This window comes from Nilaparvata lugens, chromosome 2 (assembly GCF_014356525.2).
Source record: "Nilaparvata lugens isolate BPH chromosome 2, ASM1435652v1, whole genome shotgun sequence".
Classification (NCBI taxonomy): domain Eukaryota; kingdom Metazoa; phylum Arthropoda; class Insecta; order Hemiptera; family Delphacidae; genus Nilaparvata; species Nilaparvata lugens.
In genome coordinates, this window is record NC_052505.1 from 33,165,306 (window position 1) to 33,189,360 (window position 24,055).

A 24,055-nucleotide genomic window follows, 5' to 3' on the forward strand; every position below is an offset into this window, starting at 1 on the left:
AGAGGTGGGCAGAACACTTTGAAGAACTGCTAATATCAGCAGAGACCAATGAAGATGAGGGTGGTCGAAACGGGGATGAGGAACCACCAATCAACACAGATGATGTACCAGAGCCAACATATGAGGAAATAGAGGCTATTGTTAAGCAGCTCAAAAATGGCAAAGCAGCTGGGGAAGATAATATACCTCCTGAAATGATAAAATACGCTAGTCATTTCACAGTGCGGAACATACATGAGCTTATATGTATGATTTGGAGGAAAGAAGTCATGCCGCAATGCTGGAACATAGGCCTCATATGTCCCATTTATAAGAAAGGAGATAAACTAGAATGCTCCAACTACCGTGGGATAACTCTGCTCAGTGTAGTTTATAAAATCCTTTCAAGTGTAATCAACAAAAGAATGACAATATATGTAGAACGAATCATTGGAGAGTATCAGTGTGGTTTCCGTCCTGAAAGAGCGACAGCAGACCAAATCTTTACAATAAGACAGATCACAGAAAAGTTCTATGAGCATGACCTCGACCTACACATTTTATTCATCGATTTTAAACAAGCCTTCGATAGTATAATAAGGGGTGAGTTATGGAAAGTACTAGAGCATTATGGCTTACCGAAGAAGTTGATCAAACTTGCCAAAATGTCAATGAACAAGACTACGGCCATGATAAAAGTTGGATCTAGAAAAAGTAGAAAGTTTGAGTTCAATACTGGCGTAAAGCAAGGTGACGGACTGTCAGCACTCCTATTCAATGTTGCATTACATCGTGTGACAGACGTCATTGACAAGAGAGGCAGCATTTTTCATAAAATGTATCAAGTATGTGCTTATGCCGATGATGTAGCCATAATTGCCAGAAGAAAAGATATCCTCCAGGACACGTATAAATTACTAGAAAGAGAAGCACAAAAGATTGGTCTCCTAGTCAATGAAAATAAAACAAAATACATGAAAATATCAAGAAGTCAAGCGCGAAGGGTTCCACAGAGTCTGAGAATCGATAATAGGTTGTTTGAGGGAGTGAAAAACTTCAGCTATCTGGGTGTTGAATTGAATAATCAGAATATGATGAGCACCAGTATCAAACAAAGAATATTGTCGGGAAATAGAGCATACTACAGCAACATGAAGCTTCTAAAGAGCAGGCTCATCAGTAGAAGCAGCAAGCACAAGATTTATGAAACCCTTATAAGACCTGTAGTTACCTATGGCTCTGAATCATGGACTTTGACTAAGGAAGACCAACATAATTTAAGTGTATTTGAACGAAAGGTGCTTAGAAAAGTGTACGGTCCTGTAAAAGAAGGAGAAAAGTGGAGAAGGAGAACCAATGCTGAACTTGAACTATTAATAAAAGGTCGTAGTATAGTACGCTTCATAAAGGCACAGAGACTAAGGTGGTTCGGACATATTTATAGGATGGAGGAAACCAGAATGCCAAAAATAGTGCTTAAAGAGAAGCTTCACTCAAGAAGAAAACAAGGCAGACCAAGAATTCGATGGGAAGATGAGATAAGGGATGATTTGATAAGGATGGGTTATAGAGGATGGAGAGGATTTATAATGGATAGAAACGTTTGGAGGAATGTTGTGGAGGAGGCCAAAGCCCACAATGGGCTTTAGAGCTATAACAGAAAGAAAGAAAGAAGGTTCATTTATGTTTCAAAAGTAAAAGGGTCAGTATAGGTGTTTGAGTTTTTCAAAATGGTAATTTGCTGGAATTGAAAGATTTTTTCATAATGAGCTCATACACAAAGTAGAAGGAGTCTATCTTCTCTGTGAGTCATATCACAATGACGTACTGTATATTATCTGCTCCAGTTACACTACTCAGTAACAGTTATTTCGAAACTCATCTATCAAAACGTTATGCGCAAGTAATATTTGGAGTTGATCACTATTTTTGCGCGAGCAAACGAATTCCGGGAGGCAGACACAAAATTGAAATTGAGATAAAATTGAAAAGTAGCCATTCCAGGGAGCTGCATCTATGACTAGATCCTGCATAACATTTTTTTGGTATCTCAAACTAAATCATGTTCATGCAGGATTTTTTTTAGATTGAAATCATTGTAAATTACACTACTCATCATACTACGGTTTCAAGTTTAATTCTAGGATTCATAGGGATAAATATATATGATTTAGTAATGACAGCTAGGAAGAAACATCTTAAGCTTTGTCAGGGATTACTTATGTGTTCTTCTAATGATTCTGGAAGATATAAAAATGATAGAAAATCCAGTTGCAGCGTTCTTACCCATGATACTTCTTCCAACATATTTTTCAACGTATGTACTGTACCAATATTACTTTTATAAAGATGTACCACAGAGTGTGAAACAAACTTATCAACACATATCCACTCCATACATCGACTGATTATCTATGAGTCATATGTGCAATGCAGGTGTTCAAAATTCAAATGTTGTTTACCTTTTTTCGTTTCAACCCTGTATTCTTGTGACTTCATTAACAAATAAACTGTTTTGTAGAATTGCATGTTTATTAATTAGTTTAAGAACATAAATTGTTTTTTCTAACGTGGTGAACATGTTATATTGATATTTGTTTCCGAAAATTGAATTCGAAATGGATAACTCCATTGCTGAAATGGACGAAATTAACGGTTATGTTATTGAAGTGAAAGCCGATGATGATGATAATAAACAATCAATTTTACAAACGGTCATCTCAAATTCAAATAAAGTCAAGGTAAATATATACTTTTGAGTATTGATAGTTTAATTTATATGCTCCAAACCTTCAAACGCATCCTAACCCTATTTTCTACCTATTATTCCTAAAGTGTTGTGATATAATAGCGCATAGCATTACAAAATAGGCTACTGTAATTAATTATTACCCAGATTATGTTTGTATTTAACATTTGTGATAATAAAATCGATTAGGACTATGCATTTTCGATTTAAAGGTTGGAAAATAGGCTACTGTAATTAATTATTACCCAGATTATGTTTGTATTTAACATTTGTGATAATAAAATCGATTAGGACTATGCATTTTCGATTTAAAGGTTGGAATTAAAACTCTTGAACCTCACCAACCAATGGGTAGAGTTCCGTAACTGGTACTGGTCCCTCTATTATCAATATTAAAATTATCAAAATAACAAAACACATCTGTTCAGAACCTAAAAGGTTTTATTTAAATTTGAAAATGAAATAGCTCAAGTTTTACGTTATTTTTTCTTTCTCAATCATTTTAATAATAAGTTCAGCGAAAAAAATCATTTTCGTAGTACTTAAGGATCACAAGGCAAGGCAGGGTTTATGCACTATTAAAAAGTAAAATGAATTTATCTTTCAAATGGTATGGAATCTTATTTTATTTTCAATTTAGTCTAATAAGTCTAAGTTTCCTACCTTAATTCACCAAGAATCTAGATTAAGAGAGTGTTCTGTATAGTTGTATTTGCAAAATAGCAAGTAATTGTTTTTAAATTTCAGGCTCCTGAAATAGATGATTTCAAGATATTGAAGCCTATCAGCCGAGGCGCCTATGGGTAAGTCAAAATCCTACTTGTAGGATTCAAACATCATCGTCCAACAGATTAAAGCAAACGTTGAGATAATTATCATTAAATCTCATCATATAGAGATGTTGTTGGCGGAGTGTTGAAGGATCTTATGACCCGAGTTGGGAAGCTGCCTTGGGTCCCCGCCAGTCTGCATCGCGCTTCTCCAGTTTGGCAGCATGATAAGTTAGAAAGTGTTGTGGTTGTGTATCTCACTCTTTTTTCGCAGCTGCTCGATGAACACAGTATGTACTGGCTGTAGACTGTGAGAATGCCACGGCTTTTGAAAAGTGGATGGCAGTGATCCCTTTAGCCCGCGAAAGTCACCAATCTCAGTGCTCTCTTCTGCATAAACAGTTTATCCTGGACGGCATGAATATGCCTTCAAAAGAGCACTCCATACATCAAATGACATGGTATGCGTTCACAAGGCAGTTCTGGTCGTCCTTTTAACCCAGCCGTCTTAGAATGTAAATGGCTTTAGACATCTTGAGACACACCTTGTGAATGTGGGGGTTCCAAGACAGTCTTCCATCAAGCAGATTGACTCGTTCACCTGCAGCTGCGTGCATCTTCATTGAACAGACAAGGATGCATTTCTTTTTCTCGTTTACCTTCAACTTATTTGTAGCAAACCACAGATTTGCCTCCTAAACCAAGTTGAGGTTTCACGAAGGAAGAAGACCTGGAGATCAATGTGGTGTCATCCACAAAAATTACTGTACTCTGGTTGCTTGTAAAGTTGTTCATACGCAGAATAAAAAGCAGTGGGCCCAAAATAGTTTCCTGTGGGACTCCATGATTCACACTCTATAGGCTGGAAGTAGCTTATCCACGATCTATCCAGGAAGACCTGGCCCTGATCACTACTTTGGATATTTGGATATTAGCACCCCAAGCTGAACCACAGGTAGGAGGACTCTAACATCCTTAGGACTGTGTCACCCAGGCCATACCTCTGAAATTTGATGATCAGGAGCTCGTGGGGCACACACTCAAAAGCCTTACTGAGGTCACACATCGCTACTGCAGAGAGAGTCCCTAGCTTCAAAAGCACTTTGAATTTTGGAGGTCAATGCCAGCAAAGCACTGGTAGTGGAGCGTCCATGCCTAAATCCATGTTGAGATGAGGTCAGCAGATTATTGCCTTCAAAGAACTCCACCAGTTGTTGCTTAAGCTTCATTTATATAACCTTTGAGAATACTGGAATCAGAGATTGATCTATAGTTTGTAGGATTATCAGTTTATCTTTTTTTGTGAATGTTAGCAATATTCCCTTTATTCCACAGCTGAAAAACACAGAATCATTCTGAAAGTGCTGGCATTGGTAATCCAGGAAAGCCCACCAGCTTGTACATTGTATTTGTAGCAATGACCATTTCCTTTGTGTTGATAGTGTCAGGCCACAGACAAATCAACCACAACTAGATCACTAATCTATTATCTCCTGAAATCCGCCTTCTATGGAATATACTTAGTCAAGTTCAAAACTTAGCCAGTGCATGATTTTCTTGGGTAGAACCCAGCTTTCTGAGGTATAATTGTTTCCTATTCAGCACAGTGAATATTTTGTTTAGGATGAAAAGGTTTTAGACACTAGACTTGAGATTAGCAGTGAGATTGGACGATAGGATTTTGGGCATTGACACTCAGAATCCTTCCGAGGCTTACAGACAGCAATATTATTTTATTTATCAATCCATATGGAAGATATGCTTTCCTTTGTTGTTCAACAAGTCCGTTACGAGATGACGAGCTATTTTGTTGTTCAACAAGTCCTTAAGCTAGGATTTTGCAGTGGGACTAAGATGGAGAAGGCGTTCATTGAAGACACCATCAAATATTTAGCCTTACATACCTTCAGTGTTCTTGATGCGGATCCAACTTCATCTATCCTGTTGCTCAGTCAAATCTACTTGTAGAAGAGGCTACCCAGTGGCTTAAAACAAATAAACTGTGTCTGAATGAGGGGAAAGCACAGAACCTGTTGTGCACCTCAAGGCGTGGTCTGCAGGCTCGTGGTGAGGCGGAGGTCAAACTCTTGGGTTTCGTGATGGACCCCGCTCTATCGTGGGAACAACATATTGTCATACTGTGCAATCGACTGGCCAGGGTCACATTTTTGATGCAGAAACTGAAGCGACATGTGCCTGCCAACTACTCAATTTCAGCCTACCATGGGCTGTTCATTTAGTCATATAAGCTATGGAATAGTACTATGGGGCCATGCGGGTAGCTGTGAAAGGATTCTCCTTCTACAGAAGAAAGTTCTTCGTGTCATCACGTCATCGCTTTATCTGGAGCACTACCGGCCAATTTTCAAACGTCTGTAAATATTGACAATGTACAGTCAGTACATATATAGCTCCCTACGGCTCCTAAGGAGTGAGGTTCATGCCTACCAGGAGAGGGGCCAGCTGCACCACCACAATACCAGGAGACGGGGCCTGCCCTACTCCAGACTGTCGAAAGCACATGAATGCTACCCCTTAAAATGCTACCAGGCGCTAAAATTTTTTAACAGACTGCCGATTTGTGTTCGTTAGCTGGAATATGGGACATTTTGTAGGCTGGTACGTGAGAAAAGCATTAACTACCCTCTGTACTCACTGAGAGATGGTGAAACCAGTGGACTTGTAGAACAGTTTGAGACTGTTTCATAATTTAGAATTACAGTCCATCTACAGAGCCACATGAAACTACTTATCTGCAGCCATTTCAAGTTATTTGTGTTCTAATAAATTGTTTTAAAATTTGACGAGGTCTGTCTGGCGACTGCCGGTCATGGACTGAATATACTGTATTACTGAATACTGGAAGATGTTTGATTCTTACAGGTTTACCATTCTCAATCAGTAACTGAGTCACCTTTAGAAATAATATTGGTGTGGAGGCTTTGTGGTTGATTTTCATAGTTTAGCCTCCGAACAAATTATCAAGCTTTGAAACTATTCCACTTCATATCAACACACCATTAAGCATCTCACACCATTTTTTCTTTTTGTAATTAGCAATCTTGAGCTGCGTACAGACTTGAGCGCCCGAACATGCGCATTTCATTTTCATCAGCACATTATATCTGAATCCCACTGTCTTTGTACAAACACAAATATTCTCAGCTGATGGAAAGCGAAATGCGCGTGTCTGTGGTACAAAAGTCTGTACGCAGCTTAAGAGATTGGCTCTTCTTATTTATAAACTCTCTCTGAGAAAGGTTTAGCATTGAAGTAGTCGATGTAGTCCTTGCTCTGCTGCTGGAGATCATCAGTGAAGACTGGGATGTAGTGTTGATTACATCCACGAGGAATGGTGCTGAAGAAGGTAGTTTTAAACAAACTCAAGAACTAACTCTACTCTGCTGGAGATGGCTGATGATTTACGATTCCCAGATCCATATGGCTTGCGAACGAGGTCTATCTCCTTTTTTTAAGTCGAATCTTCGTTTGAGGGGAACCTTCTTTGCCCTGATTTATGGAATTACCTCCAAGATTAGAGGCCTTTTTTAGGTGTTTGGGAGGGAATCAAAGATTTGCTTGTTGAATGAGTATCTAAATATCAATGTTATTAGCAATGTATATACACAAACCGACCATTCTCATAACACAAGATATGCATCAGCTGTGGGCATCAACACAATTCAACAGGCATTAACCTTTTCCACAACGAATTGCTTTTATATTTCACATGTATTATTCAGGAACTTCCGTCTGTTTTCTAACCAAGGTCAATTGTTGAATTCGGATTCAGCATCTATCTTCAAGAGACGTGTGAAGACATGGTTGTTTAACATCACTGATGAAGACGCGGGCTTGCTGATTGGTAGAATTGGCGGTGCACGCGTCTAGTTCTACCTGAATGGACATGTCCATGGGGAAGTTAACCTTTACATTTGCTGTATCGGCCTGGCAGGTTATTCAACTATATTGATTGATTGATGAATTCTAATCCCTTGTACTAAACTATTTTGCATTCCAAGACTGTGAGTTTGTCCTTACCACTTCTCGGTTGTGTACAATTCTCCACCCCCCTTCTTGCATGTGGAGCATAACTTTTTGATAATATTTAACTCTCAAAGTACCTAATTACTGAACATCCTATATTATAATATTTTTGTACTAATTACCCGAGCTTACGCACAGGCCTATGTTGCCTATGTAAGCTCTTACATCCATCTGTAGGCTACAGGGAAATATATATATGTGTAATAATTATTATTAATAAAGTTTGTAGTAAATTAATTAGTGTAATTGAATTCTGTAGAAATTAGCAAATTATTTTTGTGAAAAATCTGTAGTTTTTGATTCACATTGATTATGATGAAATGTATTTATAAGTGATTACAATTTACCGTATGTTATGTAAATTTGTATCAGATGGATGAATAAACTTGATTTGACTTGATTTGACTTGTTATGAATACATTGTCTGGGTTGGTACATGTTCTCTATAATTTTAAAAGATATTAAAAGATGGACCTTGATTTGGGTCAAATAGAAGTGAGTGATCATTATTCATTGTCCACTGTTCCACTCTTTCACCATTAGCGTTTGGTAACCCCATTCCTCATATATTGTTGTGCAATGTAAAAATTGCTACTCGATTGAAATTTAAATAATTTTATTCAGGAATTGAAACACGGGTTCTAGTTACTGTATTTTCAAATAATGTGAATTCCGTGAAAAAGCAAATCAAATTTGTGAATCGGGCTCCTAATATAATATATTTTATTTGTAGACTGAAATTCTAGTGGTGATGATACTTTTGTACTATTCAAACCTAGCCGTTTTTTCGAATATGTTTCACTCTAATCTCTTATAAATTTTATATTGTTTCCAGCAAAGTATTTCTTGGGTGCAAAAAGGATAATCCAGATCAATTGTTCGCCATAAAAGTGATGAAAAAATGTGAAATGATACATAAAAACATGGCTTCCCAAGGTAACATTATTATTTTTTAATAAATTTTATCATTTCACACCACATACTGTTCAAAATTTCCATTCAATTTTAGTAATTTGATTCTATCTAAAATAAATTTCAGATTTTTGTTTGTGGGTAGTTTGTAACATGACATCTAGCAGCTCAGTTAAATTAATTAATTGTGTATTCTTTACTTGTTCTTGTATTCTTTATTTTTACAAGAAATCACATCATTGAAATGATTGGGAGAGAGCACCTTGTTCCCGAATTTCTTTCCCGAATTTAGATACTTTCCCAAAGTCCTGCTGCTAAAACGTTATTACATATAAATAAGAGAATAAATTGATGTAGAGACTTGAGAAATTCAACTTCTGCCTTAATATATATTAAGTGAGCCCTCTTATATTGAAATATTGTATTTGAAAATCATCTTAGAATATAACCAATTTATAAATCATCTCAAGGTAACTAATGTTTAGCTATTAAATTGCTTTTAAGGCTGTTTGAACAAAAAATTTCAACTTTTTTTTGTTGGAAGCTTTAAAGTTCATTGAGTCAAAACCGAATATGCTATTGAAAAAATTCAAAAAAATTTATTGTGGCCTATGTGTGACCTTGAAGTGTACATTTTGAGCATTTTTCGTACTTCCTGCAAATGCAAACAATAAACACCACAGTAATGAAACTTTAGGACAATTATCTTCAAAATAAATATGCTCTTCCAAGTGGTCTACTCTTAATTACAAAATATTCATGTTTTTTTTTTTACAAAATATCGATTTTTTATTGTGTTTTACAGTGAAATTTTCAGTTTTTTATTTATATTAGCATACGTGGGGTTTAACTCGCTAGCCAATGCAATTTTTTGTTTCTCATTATAAGTATCCGTTTAGAAACGTTAATTGGTTGAACAAGCCAATGTTTATACTTGGGCTCGTGCGCAAGCACCGTGCGTGCGTAAAGTATCGGGGAGGTAGGAGTGGGGCAGTTTCGGTAGCTGTCTCCTTGGTAGACTTAGACTGGCTGAGTGGCCGGGAGTAATGACCTTGGGGACTCCTTTCGTCCAGGTTTGCTTCCTGATTTTGTGACCGATTGCACTGTGCCAGACGTTGTCAATGTCATACTGTTCTATTATACTATTACTTTTGTTAATTCAATGTGAACACTAAATTTTTTGGTAGTTGGAAATGTTTGCATTCTCCCAGTGAATAGAACTGAAACAGAGTAGTGTGTACACTAAATAATATGAATTTGTGGTTCAATTGTGGCATATCTATGCTTCTTTATTTATTTTTGTATAGTTTGCTCTGTATTTAAAATCATTGTATTATATTATCACGTTTGTTGATTTTATTTTCAACAGAAGTTTTTCAATTTTCAATTATTTTCATATTTCCATAAAGTAGGATAATCTGGTATTAGGAAATACTGGAGTAAGCTCGGTGTGAACTGTTCTATACAAATTTGCGCTTTTTTAACTTGTACTCAGAACTCAGGCAATATAATAATTTTGGTATTTGAACGATATTCGTTATTTCATCATTTATAACACCAATCAAGTTATTTATTAGGACCTATGTTTCATCTTTGAACTTTTAACACTTGATAAGTACAAAACCAAGCTCTCAACAAAATAATGTTGGGAATAACTTTCTTTGGACAACAACACTTAGCTTGTTTAAATCGTATGGAAAATAACTTCTTTCTGAAGGATTATTGAAAATTGGGTATAAATTGGTTATATAGTACTGATAGGTCTATTTGAGCTATAGATTAGGCGGTGGTGCATTATACGGGCTTCTCTAAGTTTTAAGAAAAGTCCGTGTTATCCTATAGCCTACTATTAAACGAGCAACTTCTGTTTTTATGTTTAGATGTTTGGATGTTTAGATCTTTTTATGTTTGTATTTCACCGGATCTCGAAAGCTGCTCTAACGATTCTCACGAAATTCAGAACATATTAGGTTTATAATATAAAGATTGGATTGAACTAGGTCTCCCAAAGGTACCCCAATTTCTTGTAATATAAGGATCCAACACGAACAATAATTTTGATCAAATGTAATTCAAGATGGCGGCTAAAATGGCGAAAATGTTCTCAAAAACAGGGTCTCGAAAACGGCTCCAGCGATTTTGATCAAATTCATACCTAAAAAAGTCATTGTTATGTTCTATCTTCTATCTATCTAAAATGACGAAAATGTTGTCAAAAACAGGGTTTTTCGCGATTTCATCGAAAATGGCTCCAACGATTTTTATCAAATTCATACCTAAAATTGTCATTGATAAGCTATATCAACTGCCACAAGTCCCATATCTGTGAAAATTTCAGGAGCTTCGCCCCATCTATGCAAAGTTTGATTTTAGATTCCCAATTATCAGGCTTCATATACAATTTAAACAGAAAATTTCAAGTGGAAAAGATTGAGCATGAACATCTCTACAATTAATGTTTTGTAACATTTTCACCTAAAATTGAAAATAAGCTCGAAATTCGAGAAAATAAGATTATTCAATTGCAAACTGTTGGCAACTGATGATTCTATTAAATCATTCACTATGAAGATATAGCAGACTTCGTGTGTCTGCGGCGCTATTGTCCTGTCACCAGCTGGCTCAGATCTTAGAATAGTAGACTTGAAATGCGCGTGAACACTAGCGTCAGTTGATCAATTTTCATAACGGCAAGGAAAGTTGTGTGAGTGCGCCACACCAGATTTCTATGCTTTTGTACTCCAGAGCGAAGCTCGGTCCCCGATATTGATTATTAAGTAAACATGGGAGACGTTATGCTTTGAATCCAATGCCATGATTTGGATCATTTTCAAAATGATCTTGAAAAATCTTTATGATCTGATCTAAAATCTTATGACTGTGATCTGAAACACCATTTTCTGCACCGTGATTACAGTACCGGTAACGTAAAACAGTAGCAGAATGACAGTGAGCTCACAGTCCAATAAGCAGACTGTGAATGAATACTGAACACAGAACACTGTTCTGTATTCATTGACTGTGGTGAGCATTGTATGGGTGACTTCTGTTTTGACAGATAAAAGGTGGGCGCGCCAATAATTGCCTGTAGTAGATTTAGTTTAGAGTAATTTTTTTTTTCATTTTTCCAATATATCTCGGAAACTATGCATCTTAGGAACATTTGTATTTTGTGAAAAATTGAAGCTTACAAAATTACCAACAAGTTTTGTCCTTTACATTTTTTCCACTTATTACTTACATGCAAATATCTTGGAAACAATGTGTTCTATTGACATAATCAACTACATAAAAATGAAGCTTAATAAATTTCCTACAAGTTTTGTTTGGTAGAGGTTTTCGATAAATCCTATACTTTTCGAGATATTTATGTTCTACTAACAGTGATGCATTTTCCAAAAACCAGTTTCTCTTCCATATTTTCGCTCTTTCAAGTCTTATAACATTTCAACAATTGATGAAACGAGAATGTGCTAATCACGAGATTGTAGAGCATTCAATTATCTCTCATTTCATGTATAATTCGACTATTTCACGCATTCCCATACGACTGTTGCAGCAGTTTTAGTTTTGAGTGTCAATCTCAAGATTTGCAACAAGTGACTTTCTACGAATATCACACTATTCTGACATCATAAATTGGCAGTGTGCTTCAGTATGAACATTCATATTGAGTACCTATTGAAACGTCTGTGGAACAAAACACAGGGGGTGTTTCTAAACTTCCTACCAAACAAAGAGCATTGATATCATTCACGAGGTATGATGCCATTCAACCAAGCTGCTCTATAGTGAGATTCACTCTAAAATGTCAGCATTAGTTGAACGTGACGAGCTTCGATGTTATTTATTAGGTACGCTGACACACAACCAAGCAGCTTTACACTGAGACAGTGTCAGCATTAGTTAAAGGTGAAACATTGGTGCTATTCACTAGCAATACTGACTGTTGAAAGTGAACTACCTAATAGAGTACCTGAGTCGGTCAGCATTGACTGAATGGGAAGCATTGATGTTATTCATGAGGATTGCTGACAGTTGAAAGTGAATCTTCTCACAGTAAGTGGCTAGCCTCTTCAAGAGGCTTCAAGGGCCAAGAACATTTTCAGGCCAGTCTACAACAATCAATTAGTTACGGAAGCCTGCAACTGTGAATAGATTTTTTCATTGGGGGTGAGTTCTTTCATGAAAGACTTACTATTTCGAATACCTTCTTTTTCGAGGGGAAGTGGTCTGGTGGTAAAGTGGGGGAAGAGAGAGATTGCATTGCAAGCTTCACTACACTGAGCGCTACGAGTGTCAAACTCCTGATCTATGCTCCTCCAACGCCAAGGAAGGAAGCCATTCAAACAACCTTAATTGTCAAGTTTTACTGTTTAATTTCTCATTGATAATAATTCCAATCTCAATTTACGAATAAAAAATTGTCAGCCACCATTTAATTCCTTATGGAGAAACATCATATTTTTTGTTCTAATTCAGTGTATTGTATTTTGTCACAGTGGTCAACGAACGAAATGCTCTTGCTCTGTCTCGAAGCCCCTTCTGTGTGAATCTCTTCTATTCGTTGCAAACACCTCTTTGTGTTTATCTGGTAAGGTACTCAATCAATCAAGCAATTTAAATCGAAATGAATTTTGGGTCCTGCTAAAACAATATATTTTTCAGCAGCTACCATTTCAATTCATTATTGTACAGTGTTACATTAAACTAGGCCTATAATATAAAATACAAAATTACAAGAAAATGCAGCAGATTGGACTGAAGATGCGAATTATATTTTCAAGTAAAAAAGTGAATTATACTGTATCTTGAAAAAGAATAGTGTGGTCGAGAAATCAAAAGAAATTAGGGAAAAATGTGTGATCCAAATAATTCAGAGAAATATCAAAGTTATCATTATGTCCCTTTTGTATTGAATTTGATAAACCTAAGTTCTGTGAGAATTCTAATTTATTTCCTCATAAATTGAATTTTGTAGACATACTATCATATTATACTATCTTCAGGCACTTGAGTCTTTACAATTACAGAAGAAATAATTAAGAATAGTAACTGCAACTTTCTTACTGAATAACAAGATTGATAATTAATTATTATAACATAATATGCAATTTAGTCTCCTAATACAAGTTAATCCATGCATTACAGATTATTGGTGAAAAAGAGTTTGCTATCAATAATACTGATCAAATAATTTTGACTCATTTAATTGAAATATCCTCTTTCTTGATTTCAATTTCCTGAAAAATAGTACTGTCTCTTATGATCATTTCAAGTTTTGCTTCCAATAGTAATGTGCATGTTTTAATCAATTTAAGATCAGGACTCTGTAGATTTGTCAGAACTGCTGGATTCATCTTTCAATTCATTTGAAACACTATTTAGAACTGAATTATTCCTAAAAAATATTATTGCATGATTATGAGAAAATTGCATTTTTACTCTTACAGGTGATGGAATACATGATTGGAGGGGATTTGAAATCATTGTTGGCCATGTATGGGTGCTTTAATGAAACCTCGGCTGCATTCTACAGTGCAGAGGTGGTGCTGGCTCTAAGATATCTCCATAGGTAGGTATCCCACACAATCAGCCATTCAAGCTAACTATAGTATTTACATTTTTGTAGAACTTTATAATGTAATTTATAGTAATACAGTTTGAGCTTACCTAGACCGCCATTTCACCTTTGAGCATCAAGCTGGGTACAGACTTGAGCGCCTCGAACTCGCGCATTTCACTTTCATCAGCTGATCAGTTGTTGTAATCTAAATTGACTAATGTCAATAAGATTCTGCAAATCGTATCTGCAATACGGTGGAATTCATCTTTAACTGAGAATAAATTTCAATACATTCATTAGTATTTTCATTTTAGAATATTGCTTTCACCCTGAAGAGACACACTGGGGTGTTTCACACCCCAGGGATTTTTTTCTTCTGTTTTGCAGTTGACGATAACAAACAGATGAGAATTTTTGCCCAGTCTAAATTAGGTTGGTAGCATTGTCAACTGCTCTCCACCACTCTCAGTAAAAGCATTCTACAAGGTCACCAGCTCATCTTGTTCTTCGTTTGGGGTGTCTAACACCCCAGAGTGTCTTTTACGACTTTCATCAAATACTTTTATTACAAAGATTTACTTGTATTGACTATAGAACTATGGCTTTAGGCAGTGATGACATTAGAGATCTACTCCAGAATGAGGACAGTGACAATGAAAGTATTTTAGATATTTTTGGTGATGACTCCGATAATGATCCTGATTTTGTATATGAAGAAAGTGATGTTTCCAACACTTAGGCGTAACGTACGTACTTCAATTTCTGAAATTTTGGGTGTAAAAAATGTGAAACAAGATGCGAGGCCTACTCTCCAGGCACGATGTAGCTTCTGCCCTCGAACCAGAGACCGAAATACTAAAACCAGATGTGCTAGTTGTCATAGGCTCACTTGTGATGAGCATTGCATCAAATTTTGCTGTGAATGTGATGACTAAAATCATACAGAAAACAAAGACCTTGATTAGCTTACAATTTTTGTTGTATTCCACAAACCATATTTTTCTATGTTCATATACTTATTTCTACTTGCCTTGACTGATTCATTTCCAGCCTCATCAATACATTAAAAAAAACTAATATTCAAGGTAACTGTTGCAATTGATGGTCATTATAAAACATATACACATAAAATTAGTATAAATATTGACTTTCGATTTCTATATTCACTTGGAACAAAAATGATTAAGAAATGATGAATTATGGGCCAAGTACTTGTTTTTCTCTATATTTTTCAAAGAAACATGCAAAATTAAATTTGGGTGTTCAACACCCCAGTGTGTCTACTGTGTTAGCATCAAGTAAGTGTGTCTCTGTAGGGTTTAAGTTCACATACTGTTACTTCATATAGAATTTATTCCCTGCTATTATATTGTCTACAGGCATGGTATAGTGCACAGGGACTTGAAGCCTGATAACATGCTGCTGTCAGCTACTGGTCATTTGAAGCTCACTGATTTCGGATTGAGTCGTATCGCGTTGCATCGAGGTATGTGCACTGTTCACTCGGCAATTTTTGATTAAGTGAATTCCCAGTTAAGCCTGTTCAAGAATAATAACTTTTTCTCGCATTCAGAAGTTTTAATTTCGTTACGTAGTCTTTGCAAGATTAACTTAAATTATGTGCTATTTTATTATTTGAATATTTGATGATTTCTTGTTACATCTCACCCTTAATAATAAGGATAAAATCAACTGAGGATGATTTATACCTATCTTGTATAGTGTTTTGTTTTTTTTTAATTATCATCATTGTAGAACCAGGAAAGATATTGTTTTTATCATAAAATCACCCCGAGCCATACACAATGCACTACCGAATTTTCACCACGGAAAATATATTAATTTAAACAATATTTTTTTAGATTTTGATGATAATTTGTGTAATAAAGAGATTGTTGTTTTGGTTTAGCCTAGCAGCTATGTTAAAATTTGTAAAAATGTAAATCTTCGTTCTATTAAACTCGAACCAGATATGATTTGAAAATATAGAGTGACTCATTTTGATGATATTAGTGATAATTATTATAATGGATTTATGACTATTTAAAGAATTGAAAGTTATGTATTAATTCAAAAAACGTTCTGCCGAACATTCAGTTTTGTATCCTATATTACTCTTGAAATTAGTTAATTAGAGAATTAGTCAAGCGGCAATTAAAACAAATAAATAAGTAGCATGTGTATCTGTGTATTTTTAATCCTATATTCAATTTATTTTGAATGATTATAATTAATTGGCAAATCATAAATTGTTCAATGTATTTAATTTCAGACCTTGTAATGGAAGACTTGATAAATCAAACGCCTTATCAGGGAAGCAAAATCAGAACGCCTGGGCAACTCTTATCACTTACATCCCATCTTTCTTTTGTAAGTACAAGTTTCTATAAATTCATCTGAGACAATATGATGACTGAATATTCTAGTCTTGTTTTATCAACAAATTTTGATAATGCGAAAAATTAATTCATTTGCCAAGATTCACTGGGTCTTTCAGTGAAACGTTAAAAATTTCAAAGGTGACTAAGTCTTGAATAAAATTTATTTTTCCAATTCAATGATCAAAAATATAAAGTAAATGGTTGCCATTTGCTTTAAAATAATTGAACAACATTTTATATTACATCTGCTAAATGTCATCCATTGGAATCTATGCATGTTTCCCATAACATTCAGCAGCATATTCCATCAAACTCATGAAAAAAACAAAATTTGGGATAGGTAGTTCTAGGTGTACTGTTCAAGATTTCAAGTAGCCTCATAGAATAAGGTTGCAGATTGCCAAATATGTGGTGCTCTACGAACGAATTCATCCCTGCTCTAGGAAATGACGCCACCTAAAAACAAAGCATTCACAGCGTTCATAGCAACTCTTATAATGTTGCTATGTTGTTCGTGGAGCAACAAGCCACACTGCTCGATCCTGAACTCTGGAATAAGAACTATCCCAGTCCAAAAACAACGAGTTAATTATGAAATTAATAATTGTTTTCGTATAATTTGTTTACTTCCTTTTTAAATATAAATTTAAAATTATTTTACCAAAAAAGCCTGCCTCGTCTAATTAAGAAGCTGAATAATACTGACTGGAGCCTGATGACTGGATCTCGACAATAAATTCTTCTAACGCCCTCACAATGTTTAACTATTTTTCCATGACTTTGACCAATCATATTAATTGTTTCTTGATTTCATATCCATGCATTACTGGCAAAAAAGTGGTTAAAGCGATTAAATCGATAGAATTTAACTTATGATGCATGAATTTGGACCGCCTTGACGAGACGAGAAGAATGAAGTGTAGTACGATGAAATCTGAGCACTGTGTCAAAAGTTATGTGTTTGAAATTTTGATCCTTGAGGTGTCCTTAAGCGCGCCTCTCTACTAGGAAATACTGAAATGAAGTGCATCTAACGGGTGATTCTCATAGAACATAATCTTATGAACTTATGTAATTGTGCGAAATATCAATCAATCAATGTGAAGACTATGTAGTTGGTGATGATGGTTGAAGCTGAAAATTAAGTGTTTTTTCACAATTCAAGGAGCATTGTAGTCAGGTGTTCCTGGAAATCTATATGAGATAGAGCGCTCTACCTGATCTCCGATTGTAGAGCACAAATATACGCCCAGAGGGATTTTGAATTATACATGTAAATGGTAACAATCGGAAGATATTGTTGATCAAAAACTAAAATTCATCATAATTGATTTTTTCTTCAAATTTCACTCATTTTTGAAAAATCATAATTCAGTACTCATTGGAGATAGAGAGTTCCGAATGATTGCTGAAAACTGGAAAATGAGCCGAAAATACGAGATTTTTGGGTCACCCTGTATCTAGCATAAGGAAATTTTGCATGAAGAAATTGCTCTGGACTTCTCTTAAGTACCCAAATAATATATTGAAAAATCAGAACTACAATATAGATTGCATGCACCAATGTATATAGTTACTGAACTAGGATGGCTTTTTTGTTTTTTACCAGTCTATAGCTAAATACTGTTTGCTTGTATGGGGTAATTCTGCTTGGGTTGATGAAATTCTGGTGTTGCAGAAATGATTGTGCGAATCATGAGCAATTTCCTAGATCACAGTAAGCTCATTTTGCTGTCATTATGGCATTTATTTGTACATTTTTGAACTAGCTGCATACTCATTGAAGAAATCATCTGTAATCGCTCTCAATGAAGATATTCACTCACACAACATACATAATAGAGCGAAAATTAGCTTTCAGTATTGTACATTAAATAAATCACTCAATAGTCATAGTATAATTTGTAAGAAGGTGTAAAGTTATCTGACTGCATCTCTAAATACACTCATGAATTATTACTTAGGAAATTGGATACGTTGCTACTTAAAAACCCTGTTGAAGATTTTTTCGACTATGTAGTTATACATTTTTAATTTACCAAACTGTATCTGTTCTTTGTGTAATTTTATATAACGTTATGTATTATATTATGATTGACCAAAATTCATGTTCTTTTTTCATTTGTTTACGTCTTTAAGTAATTGTTAATGTCAGTTTCGATTTACATTTTGCAGGGATCGAACGATGGTACTCCAGTGAGTGCGAAAGCACACCGCCTGAATATAACTGATGAGTATGAGTCTGAGGAAAGTCATAGTCATAGTCATCTGTCTGGAGTGAATAGCTTCTTAGCTGAGCATAATGAGAGCTTCAATTCAAGCTCCTACTACACTTGCAACTCCAACACTATCCCAACCGATGCTGAATACTCCGTTCAAACCGACCTCTCATTTTCCATATCAAAATCGAGGTAAAGAAATAAAATAACTGAAAAATCGATTTAACAGTTTATAAAATTAATTATTATTCAGTGTGTTAGATAGGATGATTGGAGCTATGATTCAATTTAAGTTCGATGCCACGAATCTCGCTTTTATATAATATCACTCACTAGTCACAACAATAATTCTATGGGTATTCACAATGTTGGAGTTAGCTGGCTAAGTCGCAATATTCTCTAACTCCTGCTATTTGCTAAGTTTGTGTTAACTCAATGCTATAGGTAGTAGTACGTTAGAAAAAAATTAGCAGACGAGATAGCAGATAGCGCAGGTTTCAGTCCGCTAACTCTAGCTAACTCTGTTGAAACGGCGGCCATATTTGTTTTGGTCATATTTGGTAGCAAAAATGAGGTTATAATCTTTGAGTTACACAAATTATCCGCTTGGATCGCTATTGCAGTTAGCTTATAGCAGTTGGTTTTAGATGGGTCGTTCACAATCCAGAGTTATCAAATAGCACTTTAGCTGGCTAAAACAACAGGGGTATTGTGGTATTGTGAATATACCTTCTATTTTTTTCTAGTTCAAGTTTTGACCACAGCACAATCACATAGATACGGCCACCCCGTCTTTCGGAGGAGACGATAAGTCGTCGGTCCCGACTACCTAAAAAGTAGTTGACCGAGCGAAGTGAGGTCTAAGATTCAAGTCGACGGTTTGGCATTTCTCTTAATGTTTAAATGTTTTATGTTGCGCATTTACGAGACGAGAAGAATGAAATCTGAGCACTGTGTCAAAAATTATGTGTTTGAAATTTTGATCCTTGAGGTGTCCTTAAGCGCGCCTCTCTACTAGGAAATACTGAAATGAAGTGCATCTAACGGGTGATTCTCATAGAACATAATCTTATGAACTTATGTAATTGTGCGAAATATCAATCAATCAATGTGAAGACTATGTAGTTGGTGATGATGGTTGAAGCTGAAAATTCAAGGAGCATTGTAGTCAGGTGTTCCTGGAAATCTATATGAGATAGAGCGCTCTACCTGATCTCCGATTGTAGAGCACAAATATACGCCCAGAGGGATTTTGAATTATACATGTAAATGGTAACAATCGGAAGATATTGTTGATCAAAAACTAAAATTCATCATAATTGATTTTTTCTTCAAATTTCACTCATTTTTGAAAAATCATAATTCAGTACTCATTGGAGATAGAGAGTTCCGAATGATTGCTGAAAACTGGAAAATGAGCCGAAAATACGAGATTTTTGGGTCACCCTGTATCTAGCATAAGGAAATTTTGCATGAAGAAATTGCTCTGGACTTCTCTTAAGTACCCAAATAATATATTGAAAAATCAGAACTACAATATAGATTGCATGCACCAATGTATATAGTTACTGAACTAGGATGGCTTTTTTGTTTTTTACCAGTCTATAGCTAAATACTGTTTGCTTGTATGGGGTAATTCTGCTTGGGTTGATGAAATTCTGGTGTTGCAGAAATGATTGTGCGAATCATGAGCAATTTCCTAGATCACAGTAAGCTCATTTTGTACATTTTTGAACTAGCTGCATACTCATTGAAGAAATCATCTGTAATCGCTCTCAATGAAGATATTCACTCACACAACATACATAATACAGCGAAAATTAGCTTTCAGTATTGTACATTAAATAAATCACTCAATAGTCATAGTATAATTTGTAAGAAGGTGTAAAGTTATCTGACTGCATCTCTAAATACACTCATGAATTATTATTACTTAGGAAATTGGATACGTTGCTACTTAAAAACCCTGTTGAAGATTTTTTCGACTATGTAGTTATACATTTTTAATTTACCAAACTGTATCTGTTCTTTGTGTATTTTATATAACGTTATGTATTATATTATGATTGACCAAAATTCATGTTCTTTTTTCATTTGTTTACGTCTTTAAGTAATTGTTAATGTCAGTTTCGATTTACATTTTGCAGGATCGAACGATGGTACTCCAGTGAGTGCGAAAGCACACCGCCTGAATATAACTGATGAGTATGAGTCTGAGGAAAGTCATAGTCATAGTCATCTGTCTGGAGTGAATAGCTTCTTAGCTGAGCATAATGAGAGCTTCAATTCAAGCTCCTACTACACTTGCAACTCCAACACTATCCCAACCGATGCTGAATACTCCGTTCAAACCGACCTCTCATTTTCCATATCAAAATCGAGGTAAAGAAATAAAATAACTGAAAAATCGATTTAACAGTTATAAAATTAATTATTATTCAGTGTGTTAGATAGGATGATTGGAGCTATGATTCAATTTAAGTTCGATGCCACGAATCTCGCTTTTATATAATATCACTCACTAGTCACAACAATAATTCTATGGGTATTCACAATGTTGGAGTTAGCTGGCTAAGTCGCAATATTCTCTAACTCGTGCTATTTGCTAAGTTTGTGTTAACTCAATGCTATAGGTAGTAGTACGTTAGAAAAAAATTAGCAGACGAGATAGCAGATAGCGCAGGTTTCAGTCTGCTAACTCTAGCTAACTCTGTTGAAACGGCGGCCATATTTGTTTTGGTCATATTTGGTAGCAAAAATGATTGTGCGAATCATGAGCAATTTCCTAGATCACAGTAAGCTCATTTTGTACATTTTTGAACTAGCTGCATACTCATTGAAGAAATCATCTGTAATCGCTCTCAATGAAGATATTCACTCACACAACATACATAATACAGCGAAAATTAGCTTTCAGTATTGTACATTAAATAAATCACTCAATAGTCATAGTATAATTTGTAAGAAGGTGTAAAGTTATCTGACTGCATCTCTAAATACACTCATGAATTATTATTACTTAGGAAATTGGATACGTTGCTACTTAAAAACCCTGTTGAAGATTTTTTCGACTATGTAGTTATACATTTTTAATTTACCAAACTGTATCTGTTCTTTGTGTAATTTTATATAACGTTATGTATTATATTATGATTGACCAAAATTCATGTTCTTTTTTCATTTGTTTACGTCTTTAAGTAATTGTTAATGTCAGTTTCGATTTACATTTTGCAGGGATCGAACGATGGTACTCCAGTGAGTGCGAAAGCACACCGCCTGAATATAACTGATGAGTATGAGTCTGAGGAAAGTCATAGTCATAGTCATCTGTCTGGAGTGAATAGCTTCTTAGCTGAGCATAATGAGAGCTTCAATTCAAGCTCCTACTACACTTGCAACTCCAACACTATCCCAACCGATGCTGAATACTCCGTTCAAACCGACCTCTCATTTTCCATATCAAAATCGAGGTAAAGAAATAAAATAACTGAAAAATCGATTTAACAGTTTATAAAATTAATTATTATTCAGTGTGTTAGATAGGATGATTGGAGCTATGATTCAATTTAAGTTCGATGCCACGAATCTCGCTTTTATATAATATCACTCACTAGTCACAACAATAATTCTTTGGGTATTCACAATGTTGGAGTTAGCTGGCTAAGTCGCAATATTCTCTAACTCGTGCTATTTGCTAAGTTTGTGTTAACTCAATGCTATAGGTAGTAGTACGTTAGAAAAAAATTAGCAGACGAGATAGCAGATAGCGCAGGTTTCAGTCTGCTAACTCTAGCTAACTCTGTTGAAACGGCGGCCATATTTGTTTTGGTCATATTTGGTAGCAAAAATGAGGTTATAATCTTTGATTTACACAAATTATCCGCTTGGATCGCTATTGCAGTTAGCTTATAGCAGTTGGTTTTAGATGGGTCGTTCACAATCCAGAGTTATCAAATAGCACTTTAGCTGGCTAAAACAACAGGGGTATTGTGGTATTGTGAATATACCTTCTATTTTTTTCTAGTTCAAGTTTTGACCACAGCACAATCACATAGATACGGCCACCCCGTCTTTCGGAGGAGACGATAAGTCGTCGGTCCCGACTACCTAAAAAGTAGTTGACCGAGCGAAGTGAGGTCTAAGATTCAAGTCGACGGTTTGGCATTTCTCTTAATGTTTAAATGTTTTTATGTTGCGCATTTACGGCAAAACACGGTAATAGATTTTCATGAAATTTGACAGGTATGTTCCTTTTTAAATTGCGCGTCATCATAAATCAGCTGTCTAGTGGACTATAATACTACCCTTTCAAAAGCATCGAACATCTTGAAAATGTATCTTTCCATTAACGTTAGTAGACAGTTGACTATAATACTACCCGTTCAAAAACATCTAACATCTTGAAAATTGTATCTTTCCATCAACGTTGTAGGCAGTTGCAGCCAGACCTGATAACAGCGCTTACACTCACATTCCGGGACGACACGTCACGGTACAATAGGACAGAAAGCTCTGTTATTTAGGAATTTTTCTTGACATTTTAAATTGATAAATTATTTATTATTTTTTGAGAAAACATAACAACAGGTCAATGTAACTTACTTAGCGCGAGGTCTACTGTTCACAGAACTACTAGTCTTCATCTCTCATCATCATCCCTCTCACTCAATATACAAGCACAAGCCTAAGAGCTTATGTGGGCCTCACCCTCAGTATTATTATTTATAATTCTGACACAGTATTTCTTTGGAATGATGATTGTATTTTCCTACAAATAAATTTCTGATCTTTTCAATAATTTCATTTTCCTTCAAAATAATTTGAAGAAGAAAAATTATTGCTTGATTTAAACAATAAGTTAATAATCATTCCAACTTCTATCTAGTAATTTCCTTGTTAGTTTGAATCAGTCTGTGTTATTTTAGAGGATTACTTTGAGCTTGCATGTTGCTTTTTCAGCATTGAGCTGTGGGCCCTATGGATTTTTAATTTGTCATTCTTTTCCAATTCATAAATAGATGCAACGTTATTGAAAAAAAATGACCACAATCGTTGTAAAAATATGAATTTCATAAAATTATTTTATGTGTTTACGGTTGATATTTTTGTTGTACAGAACCTACAAACGAATGAACTCGACTGAAGACGACAGATCTTCTAAACGTTTTAGAACACCTCTTGGGGAAATTTCTGTGAATACTCATACTCAGCTCACACAAGAGATCAGTAAGCTGGAGATGTACAGCCATTCGTCAATACAGCATGAGAGCCCTTTGAAGGGCGTTCTCAAAAACAAGTAATTATGCGTTCAATTATTTACAGTTGATTAGAAAATTATCTACGTTTCTATACACAATCATTACTCGCTTATTGCTTGATAATGTTTATTAATGATATTATAAAAATACTAGCTGTACCCTGCCACGCTTCGC

At 35.2% G+C, this 24,055-nt stretch overlaps 1 protein-coding gene across 1 annotated transcript in view; it reads left to right on the forward strand.

Moving 5' to 3' along the window:
- Nucleotides 1-1,727: 1,727 nt before the first annotated feature.
- LOC111046742 (serine/threonine-protein kinase greatwall) overlaps nt 1,728-24,055 on the forward strand; it is a 61,345-nt gene continuing 39,017 nt past the window's right edge. The window contains exons 1-11 of the mRNA XM_039420056.1: nt 1,728-2,296; nt 3,476-3,531; nt 8,381-8,481; nt 12,960-13,051; nt 13,911-14,032; nt 15,403-15,509; nt 16,296-16,393; nt 18,580-18,815; nt 20,771-20,790; nt 21,838-22,093; nt 23,740-23,919. Coding sequence (XP_039275990.1) covers nt 2,156-2,296; nt 3,476-3,531; nt 8,381-8,481; nt 12,960-13,051; nt 13,911-14,032; nt 15,403-15,509; nt 16,296-16,393; nt 18,580-18,815; nt 20,771-20,790; nt 21,838-22,093; nt 23,740-23,919 — 1,409 coding nt within the window. The 5' untranslated portion in view covers nt 1,728-2,155. The remainder of the gene's footprint in view (nt 2,297-3,475; nt 3,532-8,380; nt 8,482-12,959; nt 13,052-13,910; nt 14,033-15,402; nt 15,510-16,295; nt 16,394-18,579; nt 18,816-20,770; nt 20,791-21,837; nt 22,094-23,739; nt 23,920-24,055) is intronic.